General features: G+C 49.0%; 1 protein-coding gene across 4 annotated transcripts in view; it reads right to left on the bottom strand.

Annotated features, from left to right (window-relative positions):
- dcbld1 (discoidin, CUB and LCCL domain containing 1) overlaps positions 1-27,171 on the bottom strand; it is a 193,371-nt gene that overhangs the window by 55,545 nt on the left and 110,655 nt on the right. For all 4 annotated transcript variants that reach the window (XM_072499405.1, XM_072499403.1, XM_072499402.1 and 1 more), the window contains 3 exons: positions 23,325-23,397; positions 9,614-9,747; positions 8,928-8,968 (listed from right to left, as the gene is read on the bottom strand). In XM_072499405.1, coding sequence (XP_072355506.1) covers positions 8,928-8,968; positions 9,614-9,747; positions 23,325-23,397 — 248 coding nt within the window. The remainder of the gene's footprint in view (positions 1-8,927; positions 8,969-9,613; positions 9,748-23,324; positions 23,398-27,171) is intronic.

Below are 27,171 nucleotides of genomic sequence, written 5' to 3' on the forward strand. Positions count from 1 at the left end.
TGCTCTCACGCTCTTTCAAAATGCCTCCCCATCTTGCCAGAGGTGGAGGTAGGCTGCTCACGTTTTGGTCTATGCAGCAATGAGGAGCGTGGTGACTTGTGACTTGCTACCTATTGAGGATCTCCTTCAGCCTACATGGGTAGCCATGATCACGGGCACCTGTGAAGCAGACAAGGCTCTGGCAGAGCGGCTGGGGAAGTGTAAGAAGATGAGGGTATGGAGGAGCTCCTGGTACTTTCACCCTTCTCCGTGACCTCCACAGCTCTGGTTTGCTTTCAGGTGGGATGAATGATGTTATCTGCTAGTGAGCAACAGTCATCCATTCCAGCAACCACTGTGCCAACAGTGTGATCAGGGTCTGCAACTCATGAATATGCTGTTCATTTAGATGTGCACAGAATAGATGTGAATGAGCATTGTGATGCCAGACACAGTAAAGAGAGATATCCATGCATTCTCTATATGTTGGTGCTCATACTCCAAGTGGACTGATCCAGGCCACTGAGGGAGGCTTGCATTCTTTTCTTACCGAGATGTGGCTTTTGTATCTTTCCTGAGTGCTGCTGCATGTGTCTCTCCATGAGAGTGGCCAATCCCTTATGATCAGAGCTCATGCAGTTGGGCCCCTGGGTCAATGAGGAGCTTATCACCATGATGGACTCTTCTCATCGCAGTTCTAAAGCTCCCAATGGCTCAGGGAACTCCGCCAGATGTCCACTGCTGAGAATGGGAATACAGTTACCCAAAAGGTGGCTTGAAAGATTTCATGTTCCGGCCCATGGGAGCATCATCATGACTTTCCTACGTCCTCTGAGGGAGACAGTGCACAGATGTCTCTGACTGACACCTCCGCCTTGTCATGATATCCAGATCAGCATATCATGATGCAATCACACACACACTGATGGACAGGCAGTTGGACCAACCATCACACACAAAACATCACAGCCAATCACCAGTGAGAGCACACGCACTATAAAACAGGGAACACCACAGTTCCCGCTCATTCTACCAGGAGATAGCTCAGAGCACACAGTGCGCCACTCAGACATAGACCATGTGCTGAGTGCCTCACTAAGATAGTGATAGGGCTGGGTCCACAGGTTAGCTGGTGAAGCACGTACCCAAGCCAGTAGTTAGTTGTTACCGTTGATTAGACAATAAAACAGAGTTGTACCATCTACAGCCATGTTGGATCATTTGTGCATCAGAACACCCAACACGACATGATACCAGTAGTGGACGCGAACCAGCGACTGTGAGACCTACCTGCACCCTTTCAGAAATCCGCCATCCTGCTCCATGGAAAACATCAGCCCGCCGCAGCCGCTCCGAATCGCTGGCAATCTCTTCGTCAACTGGAAGCTGTTTAAACAGCACTTCCAGCTCTTCCTCCAAGCCGCAGACAGGGAGAATGCATCGGACACCAGGAAGATCGCCCACCTCCTCTCCATGGCGGGGCAACACGCCATCCACATCTCTAACTCCCTGGCATTCGCGGAGGGCAAGGACAAAACAAAATATAAGACGGTGCTTCTGAAGTTCGATGAACACTTCAGCGTGGAAGTCAATGAGAGCTTCGAGAGGTACCTATTCCAGCAGCGCCTGCAGGGTAAGGATGAGCCTTTCCAATCTTACCTGACACACCTCCCACCTCCGTATCCTCGCGCAGTCCTGCGGCTATGGGGCCACCTCCGACTCCATGATTCGGGATCAGATAGTTTTTGGGGTCATCTCGGACACCCTACGCCAGCAGCTCCTTAAAATAAAGCGACTCACCCTAGTGACTGCCATCGAGACCTGCGTCCTCCATGAGAACACGACCAGCCGGTACTCCCAAATCCAGGTACGGCACGGGCCCCAAGAGGCGGAGTGGGTCCAGTCGATCGAGTACATCCCAGCCCGTGGCCCGGACGAGGGCGGCCATTTCGCGCACTTTCCGAGGCCTCCCGCGCTTGTACGCGCCAAAAGTGGGGACGTTGACGCAGAGGAACGTGATGCGCAGGCGCGCTCTACGCAGGACCGCACCGCGCATGCGCGGTGGCGCAACGAACGCCATGATGTCACGACGTGCGGCAACTGTGGCTCCGCCCACTTAAAGCGGCAATGTCCGGCCAAAGCGCGACAATGTCTACGAAGTGGCAGGATGGGCCTGCTGTCGAGCAGCTCAACCCGCCAACTCCCAACAATTCCCTCCCAGCCTCGCAGGGACGTGCGGGCGATTCAGCCCACCTTCATTGAGTCTTATCCAGATAGTATGCAGACCAGCGATACCGAAAACAGGGAGCCCTTCCGCGTTGCGGTAATCCACAAGAACCGGATGTCCCCAAGTCAGAACCACCAGCCGCTGCCAGTGCACAGCACTGATCCGGTCGATGAGTGGTGTGCCACCCTAACGGTCAACCGATCCCAGATCACATTTCGCCTGGACACTGGTGCCTCCACCAATCTCCTCGCATGGTCAGCCTTCCAGACCTTGAAGGTTAAAACACCGATTCTGCCATCCCACTGTCAGCTGGTTGACTACAATGGAAACGTCATCCCGGCTACGGGGTCCTGCCAGCTCGATGTTACACACAACTCACACAAAGCCACATTATCATTTGAAATCGTAGGATCCTCGAAAGACTCTCTGTTAGGCGCACAGGCGTGCAAGATCCTCCACCTTGTTCGGCAGGTACACACTCGGTCTCCTGAAGGCACGTCCGATTTCCCAGATGCAGACTTTAGGGCGCAGCTCCACTCACTCTTCGAGCACAACCAGGAGGTTTTCGAGGGCATGGGCACACTGCCCTACACGTACAAAATACGGCTCAAACCTGCCGCCGCCCCGGTCATTCACGCACCTCGTAGGGTCCCAGCACCACTCAAGGACCGCCTCAAGCAGCAGCTGCAGGACCTGCAGGACCAAGGTGTGCTTTCCCGCGTCACGGAGCCAACGCAATGGGTCAGCTCCATGGTGTGCGTCAAGAAGCCCTCCGGCGAGCTCCGGATCTGCATCGACCCAAAAGATTTGAATCACAACATTATGAGGGAACACTACCCCATACCCAAACGAGAAGAAATCACGAGCGAGATGGCTCGGGCAAAAATATTCACCAAGCCTGATGCCTCAAAGGGCTTTTGGCAGATTCAATTGGATCAGTCCAGCAGGAAGCTGTGCACTTTCAACACTTCGTTTCGCAGATACTGCTACAATAGGATGCCATTCGGCATCATTTCGGCCGCCGAAGTGTTCCATCGCATCATGGAACAGATGATGGAGGGCATCGAAGGGGTACGGGTCTACGTAGACGACATTATAATCTCGTCCACCACACCGCAGGAGCACATCAGTCGTCTCCAGCGTGTCTTTGCACGGATACGGGATCAGGGCCTGCGCCTTAACCGAGCCAAATGCTCTTTTGGCCAGACTGAGCTAAAGTTTTTAGGGGACCACATCTCCCGGTCGGGTGTGCGGCCGGATGCCGACAAAGTGGCAGCCATCGCAGCCATGCAGCAGCCGTCAGACAAGAAGGCAGTGCTGCGCTTTCTCGGGATGGTCAACTTCCTGGGGAAGTTCATTCCTAACCTTGCTTCGCACACGACTGCTCCTCGCCACCTGGTTAAAAAGACAACGGAATTCCAGTGGCTGCCCGCACAACAGAGTGAATGGGAGGAGCTCAAGGTCAAGCTCACCACCGCCCTGGTACTGGCGTTTTTTGATACCACACTGGAAACAAAGATCTCAACTGACGCCAGGCAGTCTGGCATTGGGGCGGTACTCCTGCAACGGGATGACACCTCATCCTTTAAGGGCAGCACGGTAGCATTGTGGATAGCACAATTGCTTCACAGCTCCAGGGTCCCAGGTTCGATTCCCGGCTTGGGTCACTATCTGTGCGGAGTCTGCACATCCTCCCCGTGTGTGCATGGGTTTCCTCCGGGTGCTCCGGTTTCCTCCCACAGTCCAAAGATGTGCGGGTTAGTAGATTGGCCATGCTAAATTGCCCTTAGTGTCCAAAATTGCCCTTAGTGGGGTTAGGGTGGAGGTGTTGACCTTGGATAGGGTGCTCTTTCCAAGAGCTGGTGCAGACTCGATGGGCCGAATGGCCTCCTTCTGCACTGTAAATTCTATGATCAAATTCTATGATCATGGGCTCTGGTCGCCTATGCGTCGCGGGCCATGACCCCCACAGAACACCGCTATGCGCAGATTGAGAAGTAGTGCCTAGGCCTGTTGACTGGCATCGACAAGTTCCATGACTATGTATATGGTCTTCCGCAATTCATTGCGGAGACCGACCATCGACCCCTGGTCGGCATCATTCAGAAGGACCTCAACGACATGACCCCTCGCCTCCAGCGCATTCTGCTCAAGCTCCGGAGGTACGACTTCCAACTTGTCTACACCCGGGGAAGGATCTCATCATCGCACATGCTCTCATCATCGCACAACTCACCGCCCGACTCAGAGGGGTTCGTTTGTCAGGTCGACGCACAGGTAGCCTTCACATCGGCCAATCTGCCGGCCACTGATGCACGTCTGGCCCACATTCGCCGTGAGATTGCGGCTGACCACCTTCTACAACGTGTGATGCGCCACATGACAGAAGGGTGGCTCAAGGGGCAGTGCCCACAATTTTACAACATCCGGGACGACTTGGCCGTCATTGATGTTGCAAGATCTTGAAGTTGGACCGGATCGTGATCCCACAGAGCATGCACTGGCTTGTCCTCGAACAACTGCACGAAGGCCATCTCGGAGTTGAAAAGTGCAGGCGGAGGGCCCGAGAGGCTGTGTACTGGCCGGGCATCAGCGAGGACATCGCCAACATGGTGCTCAATTGCCCCACCTGCCAGAGGTTTCAGCCGGCGCAACCCCCTGAGTCACTTCAGCCACATGAGTTGGTCACGTCTTCCTGGGCGAAGGTGGGCATGGACCTCTTTCATGCGCTCGGCAGGGACTACATTATTCTCATTGACTACTTCTCAAGTTATCCGGAGGTCATACGCCTGCACGACACGATGTCATCAGCTGTCATCCGGGCATGCAAAGAAACCTTTGCTCACCATGGAATTCCGCTCACCGTCATGTCTGACAATGGGCCTTGCTTTGCGAGTCAAGAATGGTCTTCCTTTGCCACTTCACACAACTTCACACACGTGATGTCCAGTCCTTTGCATCCTCAGTCGAATGGCAAGGCGGAAAAGGACGTCCACATTGTGAAGCGGCTCCTCTGCAAGGCTGCTGATGCCGGATCTGATTTCTGTTTAGCCCTGCTGGCGTATCGCTCGGCCCCACTGTCCATGGGCCTCTCGCCAGCCCAGCTGTTGATGGGTCGCACCCTCAGGACCACTGTGCTGTCCATTCATGTTCCTGACCTCAACCATGCTCCAGTATTGCGAAGGATGCAACAACAGCATGCTCAGCAGAAGGTGGCACATGACGCTTGAGCGACTGATCTTCCTGCCCTGGCGCCTGGAGACAACATCCGCATACACCTACCGGAGGGTGGCTGGTCGGCAACCGCCAAGGTTCTCAGCCACGTGGCTCCCCGCTCATTCCTGGTTCGTATGCATGATGGCTCTATTCGCCGCGTAATCGGCGGGCCCTTTGTTTGGTTCCGCGCTCGCTACGAGATCATGCACTGGTGCCACGCCCTCCTGTTGTCCCTGATGTCGACTTTGTTGAGCTCCCTGCCACTCTGCCTCCTCCTCTCTCGCCCGTGGCCAGGCCCATTCCTCAGCCGGTGGCTCCTGACCCACCCTTGAGGCGATCAACCCGAATTTGTCGCCCACCGGAGAAACTTGACTTATGAGCCTGTTAGCACATTGACTCACTGAATTGTTTTACAGTACTGTTAACAAGTTTTTTTTTCTTGTCGTTCATTGTTCCAGAGTTTTCTCTCATCGTTTGTTGATTGCATTTGTTCTGTTATTGGTACATCGTCGTTGTTCTGTTGCACCTGACACCTTCCTCTGTATATAGTTTAGCCTCATGTGCATGTTGTAAATATTGCACACACATACTCAGATGCACTCAGTACACATTTCTATTTATTATCATGTAGGCACATATCCTTTGTGAAAGGGGGGATGTCATGATATCCACATCAGCATATCATGGTGCAATCACACACACACTGATGGGCAGGCAGTTGGACCAACCAGCACACGCATAACATCGCGTAATCACCAGTGAGAGCACACGAACTATAAAACAGGGAACACCACAGTTCCCGCTCATTCTACCAGGAGATAGCTCAGAGCACAGAGCTCGCAGGGTGCCACTCAGACATAGACCATGTGCTGAGTGCCTCTCTAAGATAGTGATAGGGCTGGGTCCACAGGTTAGCTGGTGAAGCACGTACCCAAGCCAGTAGTTAGTTATTACCATTGATTAGACAATAAAACAGAGTTGTACCATCTACAGTCGTGTTGGATCATTTGTGCATCAGAACACCCAACACGAGACTCCTGAAATCAGGCGTGGTGACTTTCACCTTTGCCACCCACTCTACACGTGTGATATCCCTCTGATGTGTTGGTATCTGAGTTGATGAATTGTGGGGTCATTTGATGTGACACTGCCCCCTCAGACATTTCTTCCTCCTCCTGATACCCGAGGAATGATCTGGGCCGGGGGAGGAGGGGTGAGCAAGCAGAGCTGCAACCTGTGCGAGATATATAAAAGGAGTTATTTAGATATAGCCCTTCTCATTGTGAAATCACGCTCTGATGTGTGCCACTACCTTATCCATGCCCGTGCTGCCATCATGACTCAATCTTTAACTCTGTGATGCCAACATCTGCTTGTGTTCAGCGACCTGACATCACAACCTCCACAATTACCACCATGTTTGAAGGTGCATTTACCACTGCCTTTATAACCTGCGAAATGTGATTCGCCATCCCCAACAGGGTGCTCTGGCACCCTGGTAGCCTCCATCACCATCTGCTCCACCACATGAATCAGTTGCAAACAGGCTGAGCCAGCCCCAGTTGGGCCATCACTTTGGTGTTCTTTGGCCTCATGGATTACAACATGATTTCACGTTAGCCTGGTGTATAATGCAAGCAGGGAAATCTAATCTCTCTTTCCTTTGTGCACCGTGGCACTCATTCACAGGTGTTCCATGCAAACTTAAATGAGCAGCTTACGCAGACCACTCTCAATGCTGAAGCAGAGGTGTTGCCCTGTCTCTAATTTTCGCTGCATATATGTCTCTTCCCTTGGACCTTTGTGTGGATGAAATAAGCTACTCACCTTCTCAGATTGCAACAGGCCATTGAACCTTTTCCGGCACTGTGTCCATATCTCTCGTAGTCTCCTGTTGCGATCATCGGAGCTGAAAGTTGAATCCAGGCCTTTTTTGTGGTGGCTGGTGGATTACGGCGGCCAGCAGGGTACAGTACTGCTCTCCGCTTCTGGACGTCTCCGACCAAAACAATGCAGATCCTGATCGGAGAAGCATAGGGCAGCTGGACACTGCCCTTTCCTAGTGCTGCTCAGTGTGACATTCTAACAAGTCAAATGTAAGGCAAACAGGGCCGTGAGCCATTCAGATTACAATGCTCTGAATCACTTTTCTGTGCTTACATGCACTAACCATTTTCACCAGAACATCAGTAATTACTGTTAAGTGGCGAAATGGCTTGGTGACATGTATGTTGTAGTTGTGACTCAGAGATAGCATGTTGTTCTCCACAACCACTGATAGCGCTATTGGTTTACTCCCTCTTCATCACATTGTTATGGCATGACAGTGTGCAGATGTGAGACACCTGGTCAAGGCTAGGCTCTGTGGATGCATCCTAACAGATTGGTGGCAAGAGCGCAAGAGGATGGGATAATGACCATGCCGCTGTTCGTAGAATCATAGAATTCTTACAGTGCAGAAGAAGGCCATTCGGCCCATCGGGTAGGCACCGACTCATCAAATGAGCACTCTACCTATTTACACTCTCCCCGTCCACCCCGCCATATTCCTGTAACCCAGAACCGAACCCGCACATCTCTGAACACTAAGGGACAATTTAGCATGGCCAATCCATGTAACTTGCACATCTTTGGAGGGAACCGGAGCAGTTGGAGGAAACTCACGCAGACAATGTACAAACTTCACACTGCCAGAGGCTGGAATTGAACCCAGGTCCCTGGAGTTGTGAGGCAGCAATGCTAACCACTGTCCCACCGTGCCGTCCCTTCATCCGAGACACTGTAGTTAACTAAATTGCTGTAGAATATCTTTAACAGTTATTGGTGCCAAGATGATGCAACCTCCATGGCTGTATTTTGTGAATCCACTCCATGACTTCAGTACAGTGCACGTCAAATAGGCAGCACCAATGAGTTTATTTCCCAAGGAAAGCCTATCACGGGCCATCCAATCCAGGGTCAGCTAACAGTTGGACAACATTTCTCCCACTTATCTAACATGTAAATGACATTTCCTCCAAAAGCACATAGACCTTATCATCACCTTCCAAACCCTCAAATGAGCCTTCCTGAAGGCCTGAGTCATCAAATCCATGCTGGGTATGGGCCCACCACCACTGACCACCCACTGGTGTTGCCTACCCCGACTACTAATATAGCCTGCTATCTCCGGAGCGAAAATCAGAAATTTGGGACCACATTTACAGAAGTCAGGTTCACAGAGCTGGGAATTCTCTGGAATCTGTGCACCTAATGTATGGACTAAATTCCAGACCCAACAGTCTACCCATAGTCATCACTGATGCCTTTACCAGTTTGCACGGATGTGAACACCTTGTGCCTTCTTCCCAGTAAAATAACCAAGTAACCCAGGCTTATTGGGAGCAGAATTCAGAATTGATCACATGATCAATTGGTCCCTTCATTCTTCAGTTTTTTCCTAAATTAATGGGAGTCCCAAAACATAACAATCTTCTAAGCCTATTTTTTAACAATGTCATCTTACCATTAGTGCTAAAAACAATCCGCTTGTCTGACAGGGATCCACTGAAAATATAACAAAAAGAGGATAAAAGTCAATGCAATATATTTGAACCAAAATATTTTAAACAGTAGGCATGAATAGCAAGTGGCAGCTTGGATCAGTGGCACTTACTCTCTTGTAGCTTCACACCCTACTCCAGAGTTCAGCACATAATCTCAGTCAACACAGGAATGAAACAAGGATTAAATCCTACATTGTGTGCCTTGCTATTTCTTTCCTTTCTTTAAGACAATGGGGGAAAGATTCAAGCAGGGTAACGCTGACTTCAGCCATTTCCCTGGGGCAGATGGCACCAAAGGCAGCTGCACAGCCAGTATGATGTTCAATATCAGCGAAGAAACCTTCGCAAATGCGAGCCCACTGGGCTGTCTGTCCCCGGGGAATCGACGTATGTCTGTGTAGTTCTGCTTTAAGCTGTTCTACACAAAGACATTTTTACTCAAATGTCGAAAAAAAATTTCGATGAAAGTGCTAAATTTGATTGACTTTTGAAACAATGTTTGGTCTTCCAGTTGCCTTTGAGCAGAGGAGAGAGAAAGTTTGCATTGCAATTTATTTTACTTCACCTTTGTTTTGGCAGCTAAAATCTCTACTTTTCAAATAGGGAATCTGTGCTTGAAGTAAAACAAAAGAAACATGCTACCTACTCTTTTGACAAAACACCATTTGCCAGGATACCTTCATAGCGACTCAGACCTTTATGCTGAACAATATCTATCTTGCCACCCAGTTCATCCAATATTACACCAGCATGAATGGCAGCTTTGCAAAGGGCCGATGTCTAAAAAACAAAATTAGAAGTTAGTCAAATGGGTAACCTTAATGTTCCAATAAATTACTTACTTGATGCTCAAGAGGTAAACGGATATTTCATAATCATAGTTTTCCATCCTGAGCATCATCTTGCATTTTGAGTGCGACTTGAGGTTTGCGGGCTACTTTCCCTGGAGTGCGGAAAGTTAATGAGAGAGTCAAGACTAGTGAAAGACCATTTTCTCTTTAGGAGTTAGTTTTGGCTCAGTGGTAACACTCCAACATTAGAAGATTATAGGTCCCAGGCCCTTCTCTGCAGTTCCGAGCCCATAATCAAGGCCGCGCTTCAATAAAGCACAGAGGGAATGCTGCCATTTGAATTAAGCACTGAACCAAGTGCATTACCCACTCAGGTGGATTGAATGATTGTACGGTCGATTCAGAGCAAAGGAATACTCCTGGTGTCCTGCAGGTTAGCAGTTAACCCATAATATCACCACAAATATTAGTTTCTAGGAATAATGAAGCACAGTTAACCAAGTCCAGGTTCATGGCAACCTCTGACACATCCTCTGGCCTACTCCATCAGTACAAATCACAAACATTAACTAGTCTCCTCATTTTCCGCCAGCTGTTAAAATACTGGACCGCAGAAAGGATGGCTAACAATGATCTTTACCTAGACCACAAATTCCATTTTCCAACAACCTCTTGCATGAAGAATAGTCTAATTCCTGCTGTAATCCTCACCCTTGCCTTTGTTCCCTCGTGAGTCTAGACTTGACTCTTCCAATGCTCCCCCTGTTCACCTCCCATCTCCCACTCTCCATAAATTTTGAGTGTATACAAAACTCTTCTGCCTGTGTCCTAAATTGCACCAAGACCCATCACCCCTATTTTCTCCTGACATAGGCTCCTGGTCCGGCAACATTCAAATTAAAATTCTCATCCTCGTGTTCAAATCCTTACATGAACATGGGCGAGATTCTCCGACCCCCCGCCGGGTCGGAGAATCGCCGGGGGCTGGCGTGAATCCCGCCCCCGCCAGTTGCCGAAGTCTCCGGCACCGGATATTCGGCGGGGGCGGGAATCGCGCCGCGCCGGTTGGCGGGGCCCCCCGCTCGATTCTCCGGCCCGGATGGGCCGAAGTCCCGCCGCTAAAATGCCTGTCCCGCCGGTGTAAATTAAACCACCTACCTTACCGGCGGGACAAGGCAGTGCGGGCGGGCTCCGGGGTCCTGGGGGGGGTGCGGGGCGATCTGGCCCCGGGGGATGCCCCCACGGTGGCCTGGCCCGCGATCGGGGCCCACCGATCCGCGGGCGGGCCTGTGCCGTGGGGGCACTCTTTCCCTTCTGCCTCCGCCACGGTCTCCACCATGGCGGAGGCAGAAGAGACTCCCTCCACTGCGCATGCGCGGGAATGCCGTCAGCGGCCGCTGACGCTCCCGCGCATGCGCCGCCCGGAGATGTCATTTCCGCGCCAGCTGGCGGGGCACCAAAGGCCTTTTCCGCCAGCTGGCGGGGCGGAAATTCGTCCGGCGCCGACCTAGCCCCTCAAGGTTGGGGCTCGGCCCCCAAAGATGCGGAGCATTCCGCACCTTTGGGGCGGCGTGATACCCGTCTGATTTGCGCCGTTTTGGGCGCCAGTCGGCGGACATCGCGCCGTTTCCGGAGAATTTCGCCCCATATCTCTTAAATCTCCCCCTTCCTACAACGGTCTGAGATCTCTGGACACCTTTCATTCTGGCCTCTTTTATGTTTTTTGAAAATATTTTTATTCGACTTTAAACATTTTTATTATGCAACAAAGTAAATCAACAAAAAAGAAAACACCACCCCCCCCCCCATCTTTCAACACCCCAGTAACTCAGAGCAAACACTCCCCCAATCCCCACCTCCACCCCCCTCAGCAGCTGATGGTAACCAGCTCTTTAAAGTGTAATATATACATACACACCCCAGCTTTTGTAGAACCCCTCACCCCCCCCCCCCCCCCCCCCCCCGCCCCTCAAAATGGACTTAACTTTCCCCAAGTACAGGAACTCCACCAAGTACCCCAGCCACACTGAGACACAGGGCGGAGAGACTGACCTCCAGCCCAACAGCACTTGACTGCGAGCAATTAGTGAGGCGAATGTCAAAACATCTACCCCCACTCCTGGCTGCAGCTCCTGCAAGTCCGACACCCCAAACATGGCCCCCAAGGGATTGGACTCCACAGCCACATGCAGGATCGCCGACATGGTGCTGAAAAACGACCTCCAGAATATCTCCAACTTCAGGCAGCACCAGAACATATGTACATGATTGGCCAGACCCTTCCCACACCGTTCACAAAGTTCCTCCACCCCCTCAAACTTCCGCTCATTCTTGCCTCGTCAGGTGTGCTCTATGTATCAACCCCAATCTCGCACACGTGGCTGAGGCATTCACCCTCCCCAGTACCTTCCGCCACAACCCCAACTCCAGCTCCTCCTGCCACTTGACCTTAACCCTCTCTAACACCACCATATCCTCCTCCAAATCCTCCCTTAGATTTCCGAGATGTCCCCCCATCCAGCCCATCACTGATAGCATCCCCTCCAACAATGAGGGTGGTGCTACTGAAAAAGTCAGGAATACATACCTCGTGAAGAAACGCATATACCTAAAGGTCTTCCCCCGCAGAATCCCAAACCTTCACGTCAATCCTCCAAACTCACGAACCGCCCTTCCAAATATACATCTTTCATTTCCACCATCCTCTGCTCCTCCCACAACCAAAACCTAGCATCCAGCCTCGCCAGCTCAAACACATGATTCCCTCGGATCAGCATCGGCTTCAACCCGGCCCCTAACCTCAAGTGCTGCTGAAATTGCCTCCATGTCTTCAAAGATGGCATTATCACGAGACCCCACGAATATTTCCTGGGGCAAGTGGGAGCAATGCTTTTGCAGTGCCCGCAATGCCAACCCCTTACAAGAGCCCTCCTCCACCTTCACCCACAAAGCTTCCGGCTCCCTACTCCAACACCGCACCTTCTCCGCATTCGCAGTACATCGGGTTTGGAAGAACTAGGCCCCCTGACTGCCACCCTCTCTGAAGCACCGTCTTCTGAATCCTCGCTACCTTACCTGCCTAGACAAAATCAACCATTCAATGTTTCGTATTCAGCAAAAAGACCGGTAGGCTCTGAAACAAAAATAAAAACCTTGGCAAGTTGTTCATCTTTATCGCCTGTAGCCGGCCCGCCAATGACAGGGGAATGCTGTCCCATCTCCCCAAACCAGCCTTGACCCTACCCACCAGGCTCGTGAAATTCAATTTACGGAACAGGGCCCAGTCTCAAGCCACCTGCACCCCCAAATACCTAAAGTGGGTAGTCGCCACCAGAAACATCAACCCCTCAAACCAGCTCTTGCCCCGGAGAAGACACCCAAAAACACTCTCTTTTCCAGATTCAGTTCATAATCTGAAAAAGCCCCGAATCTCCTTGGCAGCACGGGGGGCACGGTGATTAGCTGCCTCAAAGCTCCAGGGACCCGGATTCAATTCCGGCCTCAGGTAACTGTCTGTGTGAAGTTTACACTTTCTCCCCTTGTCTGCTCGGGTTTCCTCCGGGCTCTCCGGTTAACTCCCACAGTCCAAAGATGTGCAGATTATGTGGATCGGCCATGCTAATTGCCTTTAGTGTCAAAAAGGTTAGGTGGAGATACTGGGGATGGTATAGGGATAGGGTGGCGGCGTGGGCTTAAGTAGGGTGTTCTTTTAAGGAGCGGTGCAGACTCAATGGGCTGAATGGCCTCCTTCTGCGCTGTAAATTCTATGAATTGTATAGATCCATTATATCCTCACCGTAGAATCTGGATTGGAGATGTACAGCAACAAATAATCAGCTTACAAAGACACCCTATGCTTCACACCACCCCTCACTATCCCCTTCCACTTATCCAAGCACCTTAACACAATGACCAAGGGCTCTATCGCCAGTGCAAACAGGAGGGGTGATATGGGACACCCTTGCCTCATTTCCCTATGAAACTGAAAATACCCCAAATTCAGCTCATTCATGTGCACACTCGCCTTCGGTTCCCTATAGAAAAATTTAACCCACACCTCAAAACTTAGGCCCAATTCCAAATCTCTTCAATACCACAAACAAGTAACTCCACTCTACACGGCCAATTGCCTTCTCCGCGTCCTTCGCCCCCACTACCTGCGCCTTCCTCCCTCCTGCACGAGAGCACCACATTTAACAAACGGCGCATGTTCGAGGACTCTTCCAACCATGGCAAGAATTTTGGCATCCACATTTAGCAGAGATATTGGCCTTTACAACGCACACTCCACTGGGTCTTTATTCTTTTTCGATAACTGTAAAATGGATGCCTGTCCCATGGTCTCCGGGAGCACCCCCTTGGCCGCAGCATCGGCAAACATCCCCTTCAACAGCTGCACCAATCTATCCGAGAACGTTTTATAAAACTCCACCAGGAACCCATCCGGCTGTTATACGTTTTAGTTACCGTTGTATGAAGAGTCAAAAGTCCTGTTCCTTTTCACCAAACACCATTTATTTCACTTCCACAGCCTCTGCACAAAACTCTAACAACACACCACCTGACACAAGGGCCACCTGAAGCCTCTTTACATATCAGTGTCAATCATTGGATACTTAACATAAATGAGACAACTAATTGCAATGTCTCTTAACCCATTACTTAACAGTCTCCCCTTCCTTGGAGAAAAAAATATTTAGGTGAAAACAAAATTTAAAGAAACTCAAAAACACACACGCAATTTCCCCCCTTTTTTATTTTTTCAAATTTTTTTTTTGGAAGAGAAGAAAAATCACAGAATCAGGCGCCCTTCATTAACAATATCCAAAAGTTAAATTTCTGTCAATATCTGATATATATAAAAGGCCATATCCACCGCCTCTACAAATCTTAACGTCTCAGCAGCCAAAGTGCTTTCAACCACTTTCCTTATTTTCTTTGTTTCCCACACAAGAGGACAACATTTACCATTGTTCCCCAAGAGGAAAATTATAAAACATCCTGTGCTTGATTTGCATAGGACGCATCACTATAAACTATGAATTTCAAGTGCCTAAGGTCACCTAAAACCAGGAACCTCAAAACACACTCCTGCATTTTTAGTTTGGCCAAACGCTTTATTTGCTCTTATTATGTCTTCCACTTTGGGATCATTCATTTTTGTACTCAACTCTAAGACATCAAAACTCACGTCCGGTCTAGTCTGTTGACCTAACCAATTCAGTTGCCTAACTAAACTTTGCAGTTGCTCTTTTTCCATCTTTGAAACCTTGCACCTTTTTCTGAAAACCCGGCCACGACTAATTGCTATTGGGCTGATGCTTTCCAAATAAGATTGCTGATGTAAAGTTGCCCCTAACTTAGTCTGTCCAATATATTTAAATGCACCGGAAAGCCTGACTTCCGACCCTGAATTCTTTCCTCAAACCAGAGATTACAAAATCTTCAAAATCACTAGTCCCACCCCACAAAAAATTATTTGACATGCATCATAAAGATGCCAGAAAGGTTCCCTTTATAGTGCCAGTAAAACATTACCGGATCTACTTTCAACTGGGAACAGCCTAACTTTAGCAAAACTGACCTTACCGAAAAATATCAGATTCTAGATGCAACATTTAAACCACATACACATTTGTTCAACTTCCAGAATACCCCTTCTGTGTTAGCTGCTTCTTTAGGAGGACGGAGAAAAATGTCTCTCTGGAGCTGATGCCCCTGCAAGAAGGCAACTTTCATATCTATAGATTTGCATTCCCATGCCTTTGTGGCTAAAAGAAGAGCTTTAAAATTAACCTTCCCTGCTGTAGGTGAATCTACCCTTAAATCCTGATCTTCTAAGCTTTCTTCAAATCCCCTTGCCACAAACCTGGCCTTTGCATTATAAGTTGCATCCGGAAGAACCTTTTCCGTGCAAATCCTTCTGTGGGACAGAGCTCTTTGTCCCCTATCCGGTACTTCCGTGTATACCCCAAATTCACTCCAACTATGCAGTTCTTGCTGTTTAGCATCTTTGATAACTTTTCATATAATTTATTGGAAGCCACCAAAATCTCACGTGCATGTGGGCTTCTTCTCCTATTAGTATTCGTAGTCTTACTCATGTTCCGCGATCTTGATAAACTACATCCCCTTTCCTGCCTGGTAACTTGTTCTATACTGCTACTGCTTGATCTTTCCTATCTGCTGTGGGATGTCCTTTCAAAATTCTTGACCTTTTCCTGCGGACCTGTTCATTAACCGATGTACTATCTGAACTGGCACAGCGTTTCTGTGACCTCAATTTTTGAACTTCGTGTTCCCAATCCATTGTCTTAACTCCCTCCCCTGAATGCAGTACATTCAACCAATGTTTATACTTTCCAGTGGCCTTCCCTGCTCTAATAACAGTTGCATCCTTTCATTGACTAGACCCTTCAGGCAAGTATGTCACCTTTGTACCAATTTTTGGTAGTTGTCCTTTCGCAAAAATGTCCTTATCCCAGACCTTAAGGTCCACAGCCACAATGTTGTTAAAATCCCTGGCCAAAGGTAGGGTTACTATCGGTCGTGCTGGTGTCCTTCTGTACTTCCTACAAACTTCACAGCAATCACTAACCTGTTCTATCAGTTTAGTAGTCTTCATCCCTTATCCCTGCATCCTTTAATACATTTTTCAGCCTCCGAGGAGACGGATGTGCAAATTGCCTATGCAGTTTTAATACAAGCAGCTTTTTATCAGCGAAAGTCCCATTTTCAACTGCCATTAACACATCCTTAACAACTGTACTTGAAATATTATTTGTCAGTAATGGAATACAATAGTGTCCTGACTGTGTAAATTGTAAGTCCACCGTCTTTCCAAAAACTGTTGCCTTATCCTGTTCGATATCCAGTTTCATGTGTGCTTTCTTCATCAACGGTCTGCTCAGAAGCAAAGGTATCTCACTTGATACAACATCCGCTCTAATGAAATGATTCACTCCGGCAATATTGCAAGGGATCACCACTCTTTTCAGCGACTTCAGAGTATTATCATCCCCAAACCTGAAACTTATGGAACTTTCAAATTCGTTAACCTTGTTATGATTTCAGCATTCAAAGAGTCCAGGGAACATTTTAACCAGTCAATTCCACACACAGTAGATGTACAGCCACTGTCCAATACAGCACAATTGAAGGATTCTACAACCAACACCCTCATTGCCGGCGTAAAACTGCTTGTTAATAGGACAATGTCTTCTCTCTGAACACTATCTTTTTCCTCTTCTGACTCTTCCGTGTCATGTGTCACTTCAAACACTCTATCATAACGTTTTGGACAGTTGAAGACATAATGGTATTGAGAGTCACATCGAAAACATCGATTTATCATGCCCCGTGCATTTCTGGTGTTCATCTTCCTATTGTAAGTTCTAACTGGGTTTCTGTCTTCATAATTTCCTTGTCTCGATCTCCTTCTATAGTCTCGGGCCCTGTTCATAGCCGTACAATTTTGCCATCCTGTTAGTAGTGTATCTTCCATATTCTGCTTTATAGCAGGCTGACCTATTTGAGTCATCAGAGCCATCGGAATCGAATGTTTCCCCAGAAACTTCTTTAAAGCTTTTGTCATCTGATCGAATAAGGTATCCTTATCCATAAACTGAACTCCTGTCAAAACTAGGAGTCTATCCATGTTGCTCACTCTAGTACAGTCAAGTAATTTAAAGGCCAACACAGACTGTGGAAATTCCAGATTGTGTTTCTGCAGCCTTTTATATAGTCTGGCAAATTCCATTATATAGTCTTCCATGGAGAATTCCTCTATTTTCCGGAACTTATCAAATTCCGACCATGCTTGATACGCACTTAACAAGTCATCTTTCTTATAAATCTTATCCATATAATGTAGTAAAGTCTCCAGACCTTCTTCTGAGTCTAACTCCTCCAATTCCAGTTCAGAAAGCACTTTGTTTCGGATTTTACTGTCATAAGGTAGAGAAAGAGCCAATGCCATACCTTGTTTTCTCTTTCCCAAGGCAGTTACCTTAGTCCACATAACTACTGCACTTCTCCATTGGTCGTACGATCCCTTAATAAGGGGGATAGTCATATCCAGCCATTTTTATCCTGGGTTCAGCCATGTATCTTTTTTTTCCTTCTCACTCACTCCTTGGTTTGATCAGGAAAAGTTGTATCTTTCAAACCTTCACATTTGCACAGCAACCAATTTCTGCTACCATTGTTATACGTTTTAGTTACCGTTGTGTGAAGAGTCAAAAGTCCTGTTCCTTTTCACCAAACACCATTTATTTCGCTTCCACAGCCTCTGCACAAAACTCTAACAACACACCACCTGACACAAGGGCCACCTGAAGCCTCTTTACATATGAGTGTCAATCATTGGATACTTAACATAAATGAGACAACTAATTGCAATGTCTCTTAACCCATTACTTAACACCAGTCCCGGTGCCTCGCCAGTTTGCATCTTCCCTATCGCCGCCCGGACATCTGCAATTCCCATTGGCCCATCCAGCCCAGTGCTCTACTCCTCTCAATCCTTCATATCCGACTCCTCCCCCAAAGGCTCCAACATTATAGAACTTTTTATAAAATTCCTCCAATGCCTTGTTCTCCTGCTCTGGGACCACCACTAGCTCTCCTGCCCCATCCTGGACCTGAACAATCTCTTGTGTAGCCGCTTGCCAATGGAGCTGGCCCGACAGCAAGTGACTTGCCTTTTCCCCAAACTCATACATTACCACCTTCGCCCGCATTAACTGCTAAATCACGTTTCCTGTGGACAGAAGGTCACGCCGTGCCTGCAAATTCCTTTCTTCTCACCAGAAGTTCCGGAGTGGGATTCTCGACATACTTCCTATCCATGTCCAAGATTTCCTCTGCCAGCCGTTCCGCTCCTCTCTTGCCTCCCTGTTCACCTGAGCCTTAAACAAGATGATCACGCCCCTTTCCACCACCTTCAACGTCTCCCAGGCCACTGACGGCGAGACTTCCCCATTCCTATTGAACCCCACACGTCATCAATCATTTTTCCCATGTTTACACAAATATTCGGGTCTGCAAACAGCCCACATCCAATCTCTGCGCTGGCCTCTGTGTCAACTCCTTCTCCAGGACCACGTATTCCAATTTCCTCACCCCCGACAACAACAACCTCCCCATCATAAAGAGGTTGATCCTTGAGTAAACATTATGCGAAAAGAAGGAATGCACCCTGTAGGTGCAGAAACCACCAAGGATCCATTCCTCCCCCCCACCTTCTTCATAAATGCAACCAACACCTTCATGTGCGGCTTAGACCGATCCACTTTCGGATTCAGCACTGTATTCAAGTCTCCACCAGAATTAACCGATGTGTATCCACATTCGGTATAGTAGCTCCCATCCTCTTCATAAACCCTACGTCATCCCAATTCAGAGCATGCACGCTAACCAACACCACCAGTCTCTCCTCTAAAAGACACATTACTATAACATACCTGCCCCCCTCCCTGATCTGCCACCATCTTCTGCACCTGAAACATCATTCTCTTACCCAGCAGCCCCAGAGCCCTGCTATCAAAGCCCATGTATAACGCCTGACTCACCCAGCCCTTCGAAGCCTCACCTGGTCCTTCACCCTCAAATGGGCATTCCTGCAACAGCACCACGTTGGCTCTCAAGCTCTTTAACTGTGAGAAGACTCTCGCTTGCTTCACCTGTTCACCCAACTCCCACACATTCCACGTCACCATTCGAACCAGGGTTCTTTCACCGCCCCCTCCCACCCTCTCTTTCAGTCATGATCGCTGCCCCGGCCCCACCCAGCGAGTGGGACATAACCCTACCCTGAGACACCATCAACCAACCACCCCCTCCCCTTCCCTTCCCAAAAACCCCCCAGCCACTTTCTCTCAAAACCATCTCTCTCTGCATACTCCCCACCCCCCACCATTCACACCTCGCAGGCCCATCGAGACATGTCAACACAGGTTCCGATGGCTGTGGCCCTCCCGCCCCCCCCCCCCCCCCCCACTTCCGTTCACTAGCCTACTTGCTTTCGCTAGCGAGGTGGCCTCTGCCAGGGCCCCCTCCCCCCAAATGCCCAATAAAAAAAGACAGAACGGCCCCCCCACACCCAGTCCATCCAAACAACCCAACATAATAGACCCCCAAACAGAGGGAAATAAATCCCAATATATTACCCCGATGTCTAAAAACCATCCCTTCCCAACCACAACGTGAAGAAAAACAAAGTCCAAATTCAGTTCAGTCCCAATCCTTCATAAACGGCTCTGCTTCTCTGCCCTCTGGTGTTGCGTGCAACTTTTAACTTCGTAAGGTAGACCACCTCAAACCACACATTGCTCTTACACAACGCTGCTCTTACACAACGCTGCTCTTACACAACGCTGCCTTCGCCCTACCAAAGGCTGCCAGCCATCTTGCCAGCTCCGCCATGACATCTTGTTATATACGAATACCACTGCTTTCCCACCTCACCTCTCGATTCTGCTTGGCCCATCTCAGAGCTTTCTCCTTCACCTGGTAGCTATGAAAGCAAACTATCAAAGCTCTTGGTGGCTCATTCGCCTTTGGCTTCAGCTGGAGGGACTGGTGAGCCCTATGTGCGGCATGGTCGCACAGTGGTTAGCACCATTGCTTCACAGCTCCAGGGACCTGGGTACGATTCCCGGCTTGGGTCACTTTCTGTGCGGAGTCTGCGTGTTTTCACCGTGTGTGCGTGAGTTTCCTACGGGTGCTCCGGAAAGTACTCCATCGCCTCTTGCCCTCCAGCATCTCGGTCAGTCCCACAATCTGCAGATTGTGCCGCCGTGACCTGTTCTCCAGGTCCTCCACTTTGGCTCTCGGCCCTTCGTTACTTTCCTCCACCCTCTGCAGCTCCTCTCCCAACGAGGTGAACTGGTCACTGTGCTGTGACAATGCCTCCTCCACTCCCTTCAACACCTCTCCTTGCTCCCACACTGCCATCAACATCTTTCCCAGAGCCCCGTTTATCGGGGTCAGCATATCATCCACCAACTCCTTGAGCGAGGCCATCATCCCATTCCGATGCTGATCAAAATGCTTGCTGAACTGCCACTCAAACTTCATCGCCATCACCTCAGTCAGCTTATCCACTGTAATGAGCGCAGCCCCACCCGGCAAGCTTGCTCTCCCTAACTTTCCTCCCACAGAATTCCGCACCAAACCTGAGCTCTCAGGCGGAATATCGCTCGAACCTTTTTAACCCGTACTTTTCTTCTTGTTTTTCAATATCAGGACATTGATAGAATGCAGAGCTGGGCTGAGAAGTGGCAGATGGTGTTTAACCTAGATTCGTTTTCGAAGGTCGAATTTGAATGCTGAATACAGGGTTAAACGCAGGATTCTTGGAAGTGTGGAGGAACAGCGGAATCTAGGGGTCCAGGTACATAAATCCCTCAAAGTTGCCACCCAGGTTGATAGGGTTGTTAAGAAAGTGTATGGAGTGTTGGCTTTCATTAACAGGGGGATTGAGTTTAAGAGCCGCAGGGTTTTGCTGCAGCTTTATAAAACCCTGGTTAGACCACACTTGGAATATTGTGTCCAGTTCTAGTTGCCTCATTATAGCAAGGATGTGGATGCTTTGGAGAGGGTGCAGAAGAGATTTACCAGGATGCTGCATGGACTGGAGGGCATGTCTTATGAAGAAAGGGTGAAGGAACTAGGGCTTTACTCACTGGAGCGAAGAAGGCAGAGAGGTGACTTGATAGAGGTGTACAAGGTGATGAGAGGAGTGGATAGCCAGAGACTTTTCCCAGCGCGGAAATAGCTGTCACGAGGGGACATAATTTTAAGGTGATTGGCGGAAGGTATAGGGGAGATGTCTGAGGTAGGTTCTTTACACAGAGAATGGTGGGTGCATGGAATGCACTGCCAGCAGAAGTGGTGGAGTCAGAGCCATTAGGTACATTTAAGCAACTCTTGGATAGACACATGAACAGCAGTAAATTGAAGGGGTATAGGTTAAGTTGACCTTAGATTAGGATAAATGATCAGCACAACATCGTGGGCCGAATGGCCTGTACTGTTCTATGTTCCATGAAATATCCTTTAGTTGTTGCAACTATCCTGCAGATCAATCATATAAAATTTCCCCCAAACCTGGGTGAAAAGGGCCAAAAACCGAAAGCTCTAGCAGGAGCCACCCAATGTGCGACCTCCACCTACATGTTGCCACCAGAAGTCTCATTCTGGCCTCTTGTGCAGCCCCGGTACAGTAGCTTCAGCTGCCTTGGTTCTCAGCTCTGGAATTCCCTCTGTAAACTTTTCAGTCTGTCTACACCTCCCTCTACTCCCCGAAGGAGGTTCCTTAAAACCTACTACAAAAGTTAGTTCTGTTGAAAGGTTATTAACCTGAAATGCTAACTCTGTTTTTCTCTCCGCAGATGCTGCCTGGCCAGCTGAGTATTTCCAGCGTTTTCCAGGTTTATTTACTGTTTGGAATTTACCACTATGGTCGATCCTTTGGCGAACATGTCCTAAAAACCTCTTATGTCGTTCTACAAAGCACTTTGGAATGTTTTAATATGTTAAAATGTAAGTTTTGTGTTCAAAAAGTTGAGTCTTTAGCTCAAATATCCACACTATCATCAGCCATGCAGCTTAACCAGTTTCTTGTGCAATGTATTGATGATGGCTGGTGTTGATAATCCCTAACAAACAAGAAGGAGAAACCGCACCCTTTTTCCACATCCCTGCACTATGCAAACCCGCTCCCCTCCCTCTGACATACCGAAACAAAATGTTCAGATCAGAAATACTAAAAGAGACCTGCCTAATTCTCTGAATAAAGCACGTCCGACAAGGATAAACCTATCCAGACCAGCAATTTATTTATAATGACAACTGCAAGAAACAATAGGTTTATAAATCCATCTGTTTTATTAAAAATAACTTGTGTTAGCCTTTAATGATGCCAGAAGCTTTCTTATCTACATTCCAGAAAAGGAAATTATTTTGTAAATAAGGCACCAATTTTGAAGCATCTCATGTCCAACCAGGCTTGAGCAATAATTGGAGGCATGTCTTGCCAGTGATACCTACACTCAGAGAACAAATAAAATTCAAAAATATATGAGTTTTGGCTACTTGACAAATATCAGTAATATTACAGATTTATTTAAGGTCTGGCGTTTGTTGGCAGAGATAACATCTTTAAAGCCATATTTACTCATTTTACAAAATAAGGGGGTGGGGTGGACGGAGGAATACCTGGAGAACCAGAATTTGTTTCCACGACAAAGCTGTGAGAAACATGGAATAAACTCAACTATGCAGCCAAGTGGGTGAACTCAAAATGGAAGAAAATGGACAGGTATACTGTGCTATATTTCAAAATCTTTGTCACCGAATCGGCTTCTTATTTTTAATTACATCCCAAATAATCAGTGCTCGAACATGAGCGTCTCCTGATCTATCCCTCCTTACCTACCATAAAATCAATTATTAAACCTATGGATTTGTTGCAAGGTAGATTTGAACATTGCACATTTTAAATTCACAAAGAAGAAATTTTCAGAGAACAAAAAGCACCACTTTCTCTTGTTTTGTACTCACATGTCTATACCCTTGAGAAAAATCACCAGAGACCTCTCCTATCACAGCCTTGCAACCAGCAGGACAATTCTTGCTAAAAACAAAATTAAAAATATCAAATTAATTCAACATTCTTCTAAAGTGTAAGTGTAGTAAATCAGGATGCATGCTTCAGTGTTAGAATCACCAAGGTTCCAACAGAACATAACTCTTGACTCTATATCATTATTAAAATGATCAACAACCACAAAAGACCTATTATTATAGTCAACCTTCCAACTCACTGTCATTTCAAGGGCAATAATTATTCATAAAATTGGTTCTGAAATGTAACAAAAGATTTCTAACAGCCTAAAAGAGCCCTTGAATTTCATACAAATTTGTCTATATACATAGCACTTGGCTGAGTTTTCATCCTTGAAATATCTCAGGTTAGAAGGCAGTACGAAAAGCTGAAGAACAACAATCTGCTTTCAAGTGTTTGGTGAATAGGTTTCTATGAGAAATTGTGTCAAAACCACATCTTTAAAAAGACACAAATTATTGGCATTATCTATGATTCCGATATCTCATTGTGCTTCATATAAAATAATTAATTTTTAACTGCAGTAAACTTATGTAGGTTAATATGGAATCCTTATTCGTAAAGCAAATTTCCCCAATTAAACTAGTTAATTTGTTTTGTGTTCTGGTGGTTGAAGGAAGAATGCCAGACAGGACACGATGGGCGGGATTCTCCAGCCTCCCAGCGGCACGCCATTCGCTGGTGGCGGGATACTTTGTTCGTGCTGCTGTCAATCGGATTTCTCATTAAAGCCACCCCACGCCGCCAAGAAACCACAGGCGGGGGTGCACTGCCAGTGGGAACAGAGTCCCGTCGCCAGTAAACGGCCGGATAAATCTGGCCTTTATCACATACTTTCCCCTTCATTCATTCCTCCCTTATCCAGCCTTTTCCCCCCGATTCTGCACTTGCTCATAAACTATTAAATCACTACTTTATTGCAGTTCTGATGAAAGGTTACTCCCTCCCCAGAGACAATCAGACCTGCTGGGTATTTCCAGCATTTTCTGCTTTTACTTAGTATGATTGTTTCTTTCACAGATGATGCTTCAGATAACAAGCATTCATCCAGCACGTTGCACTCAACATGGTCTCTAGATTCTATTCTCAAATCATTGTGTGAGCTTGAAATCCATGAGCGGAATCTTACCATACTTTTTGCAAAGTGTCAGGCTCAGATAAAAACTGGCGGGTAGCTCCCCAGTTGCACAGGCCAGTTTTCTTGCCAGATCTTGAGACTCTCTGAAAACAAAAATGAGTGGACGTGGTTTGCGCTGTCATTATAGCGGGAAGGGGACTGATAGAGCCGGCACCCGAGCCAACAGAGATTGGGCCGCCATCTTTAAACGGCACCCCATTCAGAACTAAACTTTAATTCTCCAACAACCCCACAATCGCAGAAGTATTGGCTTCCCCCATGTGTAAACCACGTTATTGCATTATATGTAATGTACTGTGCATGCCTGGGCTTGTCCAGGCTGGCTCTGCCTGTGGCTCCTCCCCTCGGGCTTATGTATAAAGGTGACAAGTCTCCGCCTCCGACCCAGTTCGGGTCCAGAGGCAGGAGGCTTGCTGTTTAGTGTATTAAAGCCTCAGTTACATTCATCACTCGTCGTGTGTTACTGATGGTGTATCAATTTAATACACTAAACAGCAAGCCTCCTGCCTCTGGACCCGAACTCCTGAACCTAACCTATAATAGGGAGAAATGCGTCTTCTGCACAACCCGCTTAGCCATGCTGCCTGTCGGGGCCGCCCCCAGCTGCCGCGCCACCCGCCATGTGCGACCCGTGGGCGCCGCCATCTTTAATTTCGGCCAACACATGCGACCCACGGGCGCCGCCATCTTGGATGCCATCGCCGCTGACACCCGCCATGTGTGACCCATGGGGGCCGTCATCTTGGACGCCATCGCAGATGTCACCCGCCACGCGCGACTCATGGGGGCCGCCATCTTGGGACCACTCCGCAGCCTCCCGGGAGCCCAGCTCACCCAACCGTACGCTGGCCGCTGCTACCTCCGACCGGCCTACCGACCGCCTTCTGACACTCGCCTCCGTCACACTCGACCAGTCCCGGCCGCACCACCTCGCGAAGTCCACGATGACCGTCCGGATCAACGGCCACGAGACGGCCTGCCTTTTCGACTCCGGCAGCACAGACAGCTTCATTCACCCAGATACGGTAAGGCACTGCTCCCTCCCCATCCTACCCGCGACCCAGAAAATCTCCCTGGTTTCCGGATCCCACGCAATAGGAATCGGGGGGTACTGTGTCGTGACCCTTACTGTACAAGGCGTAGAGTACACTAACTTTAAGCTCTACATCCTCCCCCACCTCTGCGCTGCCCTATTATTGGGGCTTGACTTCCAGTGCCATCTCCAGAGCCTTACCTTAAGGTTTGATGGACCCCTGCCCCCCCCTCACCACCTGTAGCCTCGCGACCCTTAAAGTCGCCCCACCCTCCCTCTCTTCGCAAACCTCACCCCGGACTGTAAGCCCGTCGCTATCAGAAGCAGATGCTACAGTGCCCAGGACAGGGCCTTTTATCAAGTCGGAGGTCCAGCTACTCCTGCGAGAGGGGATCATTGAGGCTAGTAACAGCCCCTGGAGAGCCCAAGTAGTGGCCATCAAGATTAGGGAGAAGCACCGGATGGTCATCGATTACAGCCAGACCATTAACCGGTACACGCAGCTCGATGCGTACCCCCTCCCCCGCATATCTGATATGGTCAATCAGATTGCACAGTATCGAGTCTTCTCTACAGTTGACTTGAAGTCCACGTATCACCAGCTCCCTATCCGCCCAGAGGACCGCCAATACACTGCCTTCGAGGTCGCTTCTACCACTTCCTCAGGGTCCCCTTCGGCATAACCAACGGGGTCTCGGTCTTCCAGAGGGAAATGGACCGAATGGTTGACCAGTATGGGCTGCGGGCCACGTTCCCGTACCTAGACTACGTCAACAGTTGTCGAGTACTCAAAATTCCCCTTCGCCATCCCCTGCTCTGACATGACCTCTGTCTCCGTTATCAAGGCCCTGCACAGTCTTTTCACCCTGTTCAGGTTCCCCGCCTACATCCACAGTGATCGGGGCTCCTCCTTTATGAGCGACGAGTTGCGTCAGTTCCTGCTCAGCAAGGACATCGCCTCCAGCAGGACGACCAGCTATAACCCCAGGGGTAACGGACACGTGGAGAGGGAGAACGCGACGGTCTGGAAGGCCCTCCTTCTGGCTCGACGGTCGAAAGGTCTCCCAGTCTCCCGCTGGCAGGAGGTCCTCCCCGAGGCGCTCCACTCCATCCGGTCGCTCCTGTGTACAGCCACTAACGAGACTCCTCCCGAACGTATGTTTGCCTTCCCCAGGAAATCCACTCCGGGGTCTCGCTTAAGTCCTGGCTGACAGTCCCGGGGCCCATCCTTCTCCAGAAGCATGCAGGGAGCCATAAAACCGACCCCCTCGTCGAGAAGGTCCTGCTCCTCCATGCAAACCCCCAATATGCCTACGTGGCACACCAGGACGGGCGGCAGGACATGGTCTCCCTTCGGGATTTGGCACCGACAGGTTCCCCGGTGACTATCACCACCCCCACCCCCCACCATCTTCCCCCAACCCTGCCCACCTCCTTCACGAGCTGACACCCACAGGCCCACTGGCGACAAGCACCACCACCTCTGCCCATAAACCGCCCTCCCCTTCACCGACTCAACAACTGGGTGAAGAAGAGAACACACTCCCGAACGAGCAGATCTCGATGCCGGCGCCCACACCACAGCCGGGACTGAGGCGATCATGGCAAAGGT

This window comes from Scyliorhinus torazame, chromosome 4 (genome assembly GCF_047496885.1).
Source record: "Scyliorhinus torazame isolate Kashiwa2021f chromosome 4, sScyTor2.1, whole genome shotgun sequence".
NCBI classification, from domain to species: Eukaryota; Metazoa; Chordata; class Chondrichthyes; order Carcharhiniformes; family Scyliorhinidae; genus Scyliorhinus; species Scyliorhinus torazame.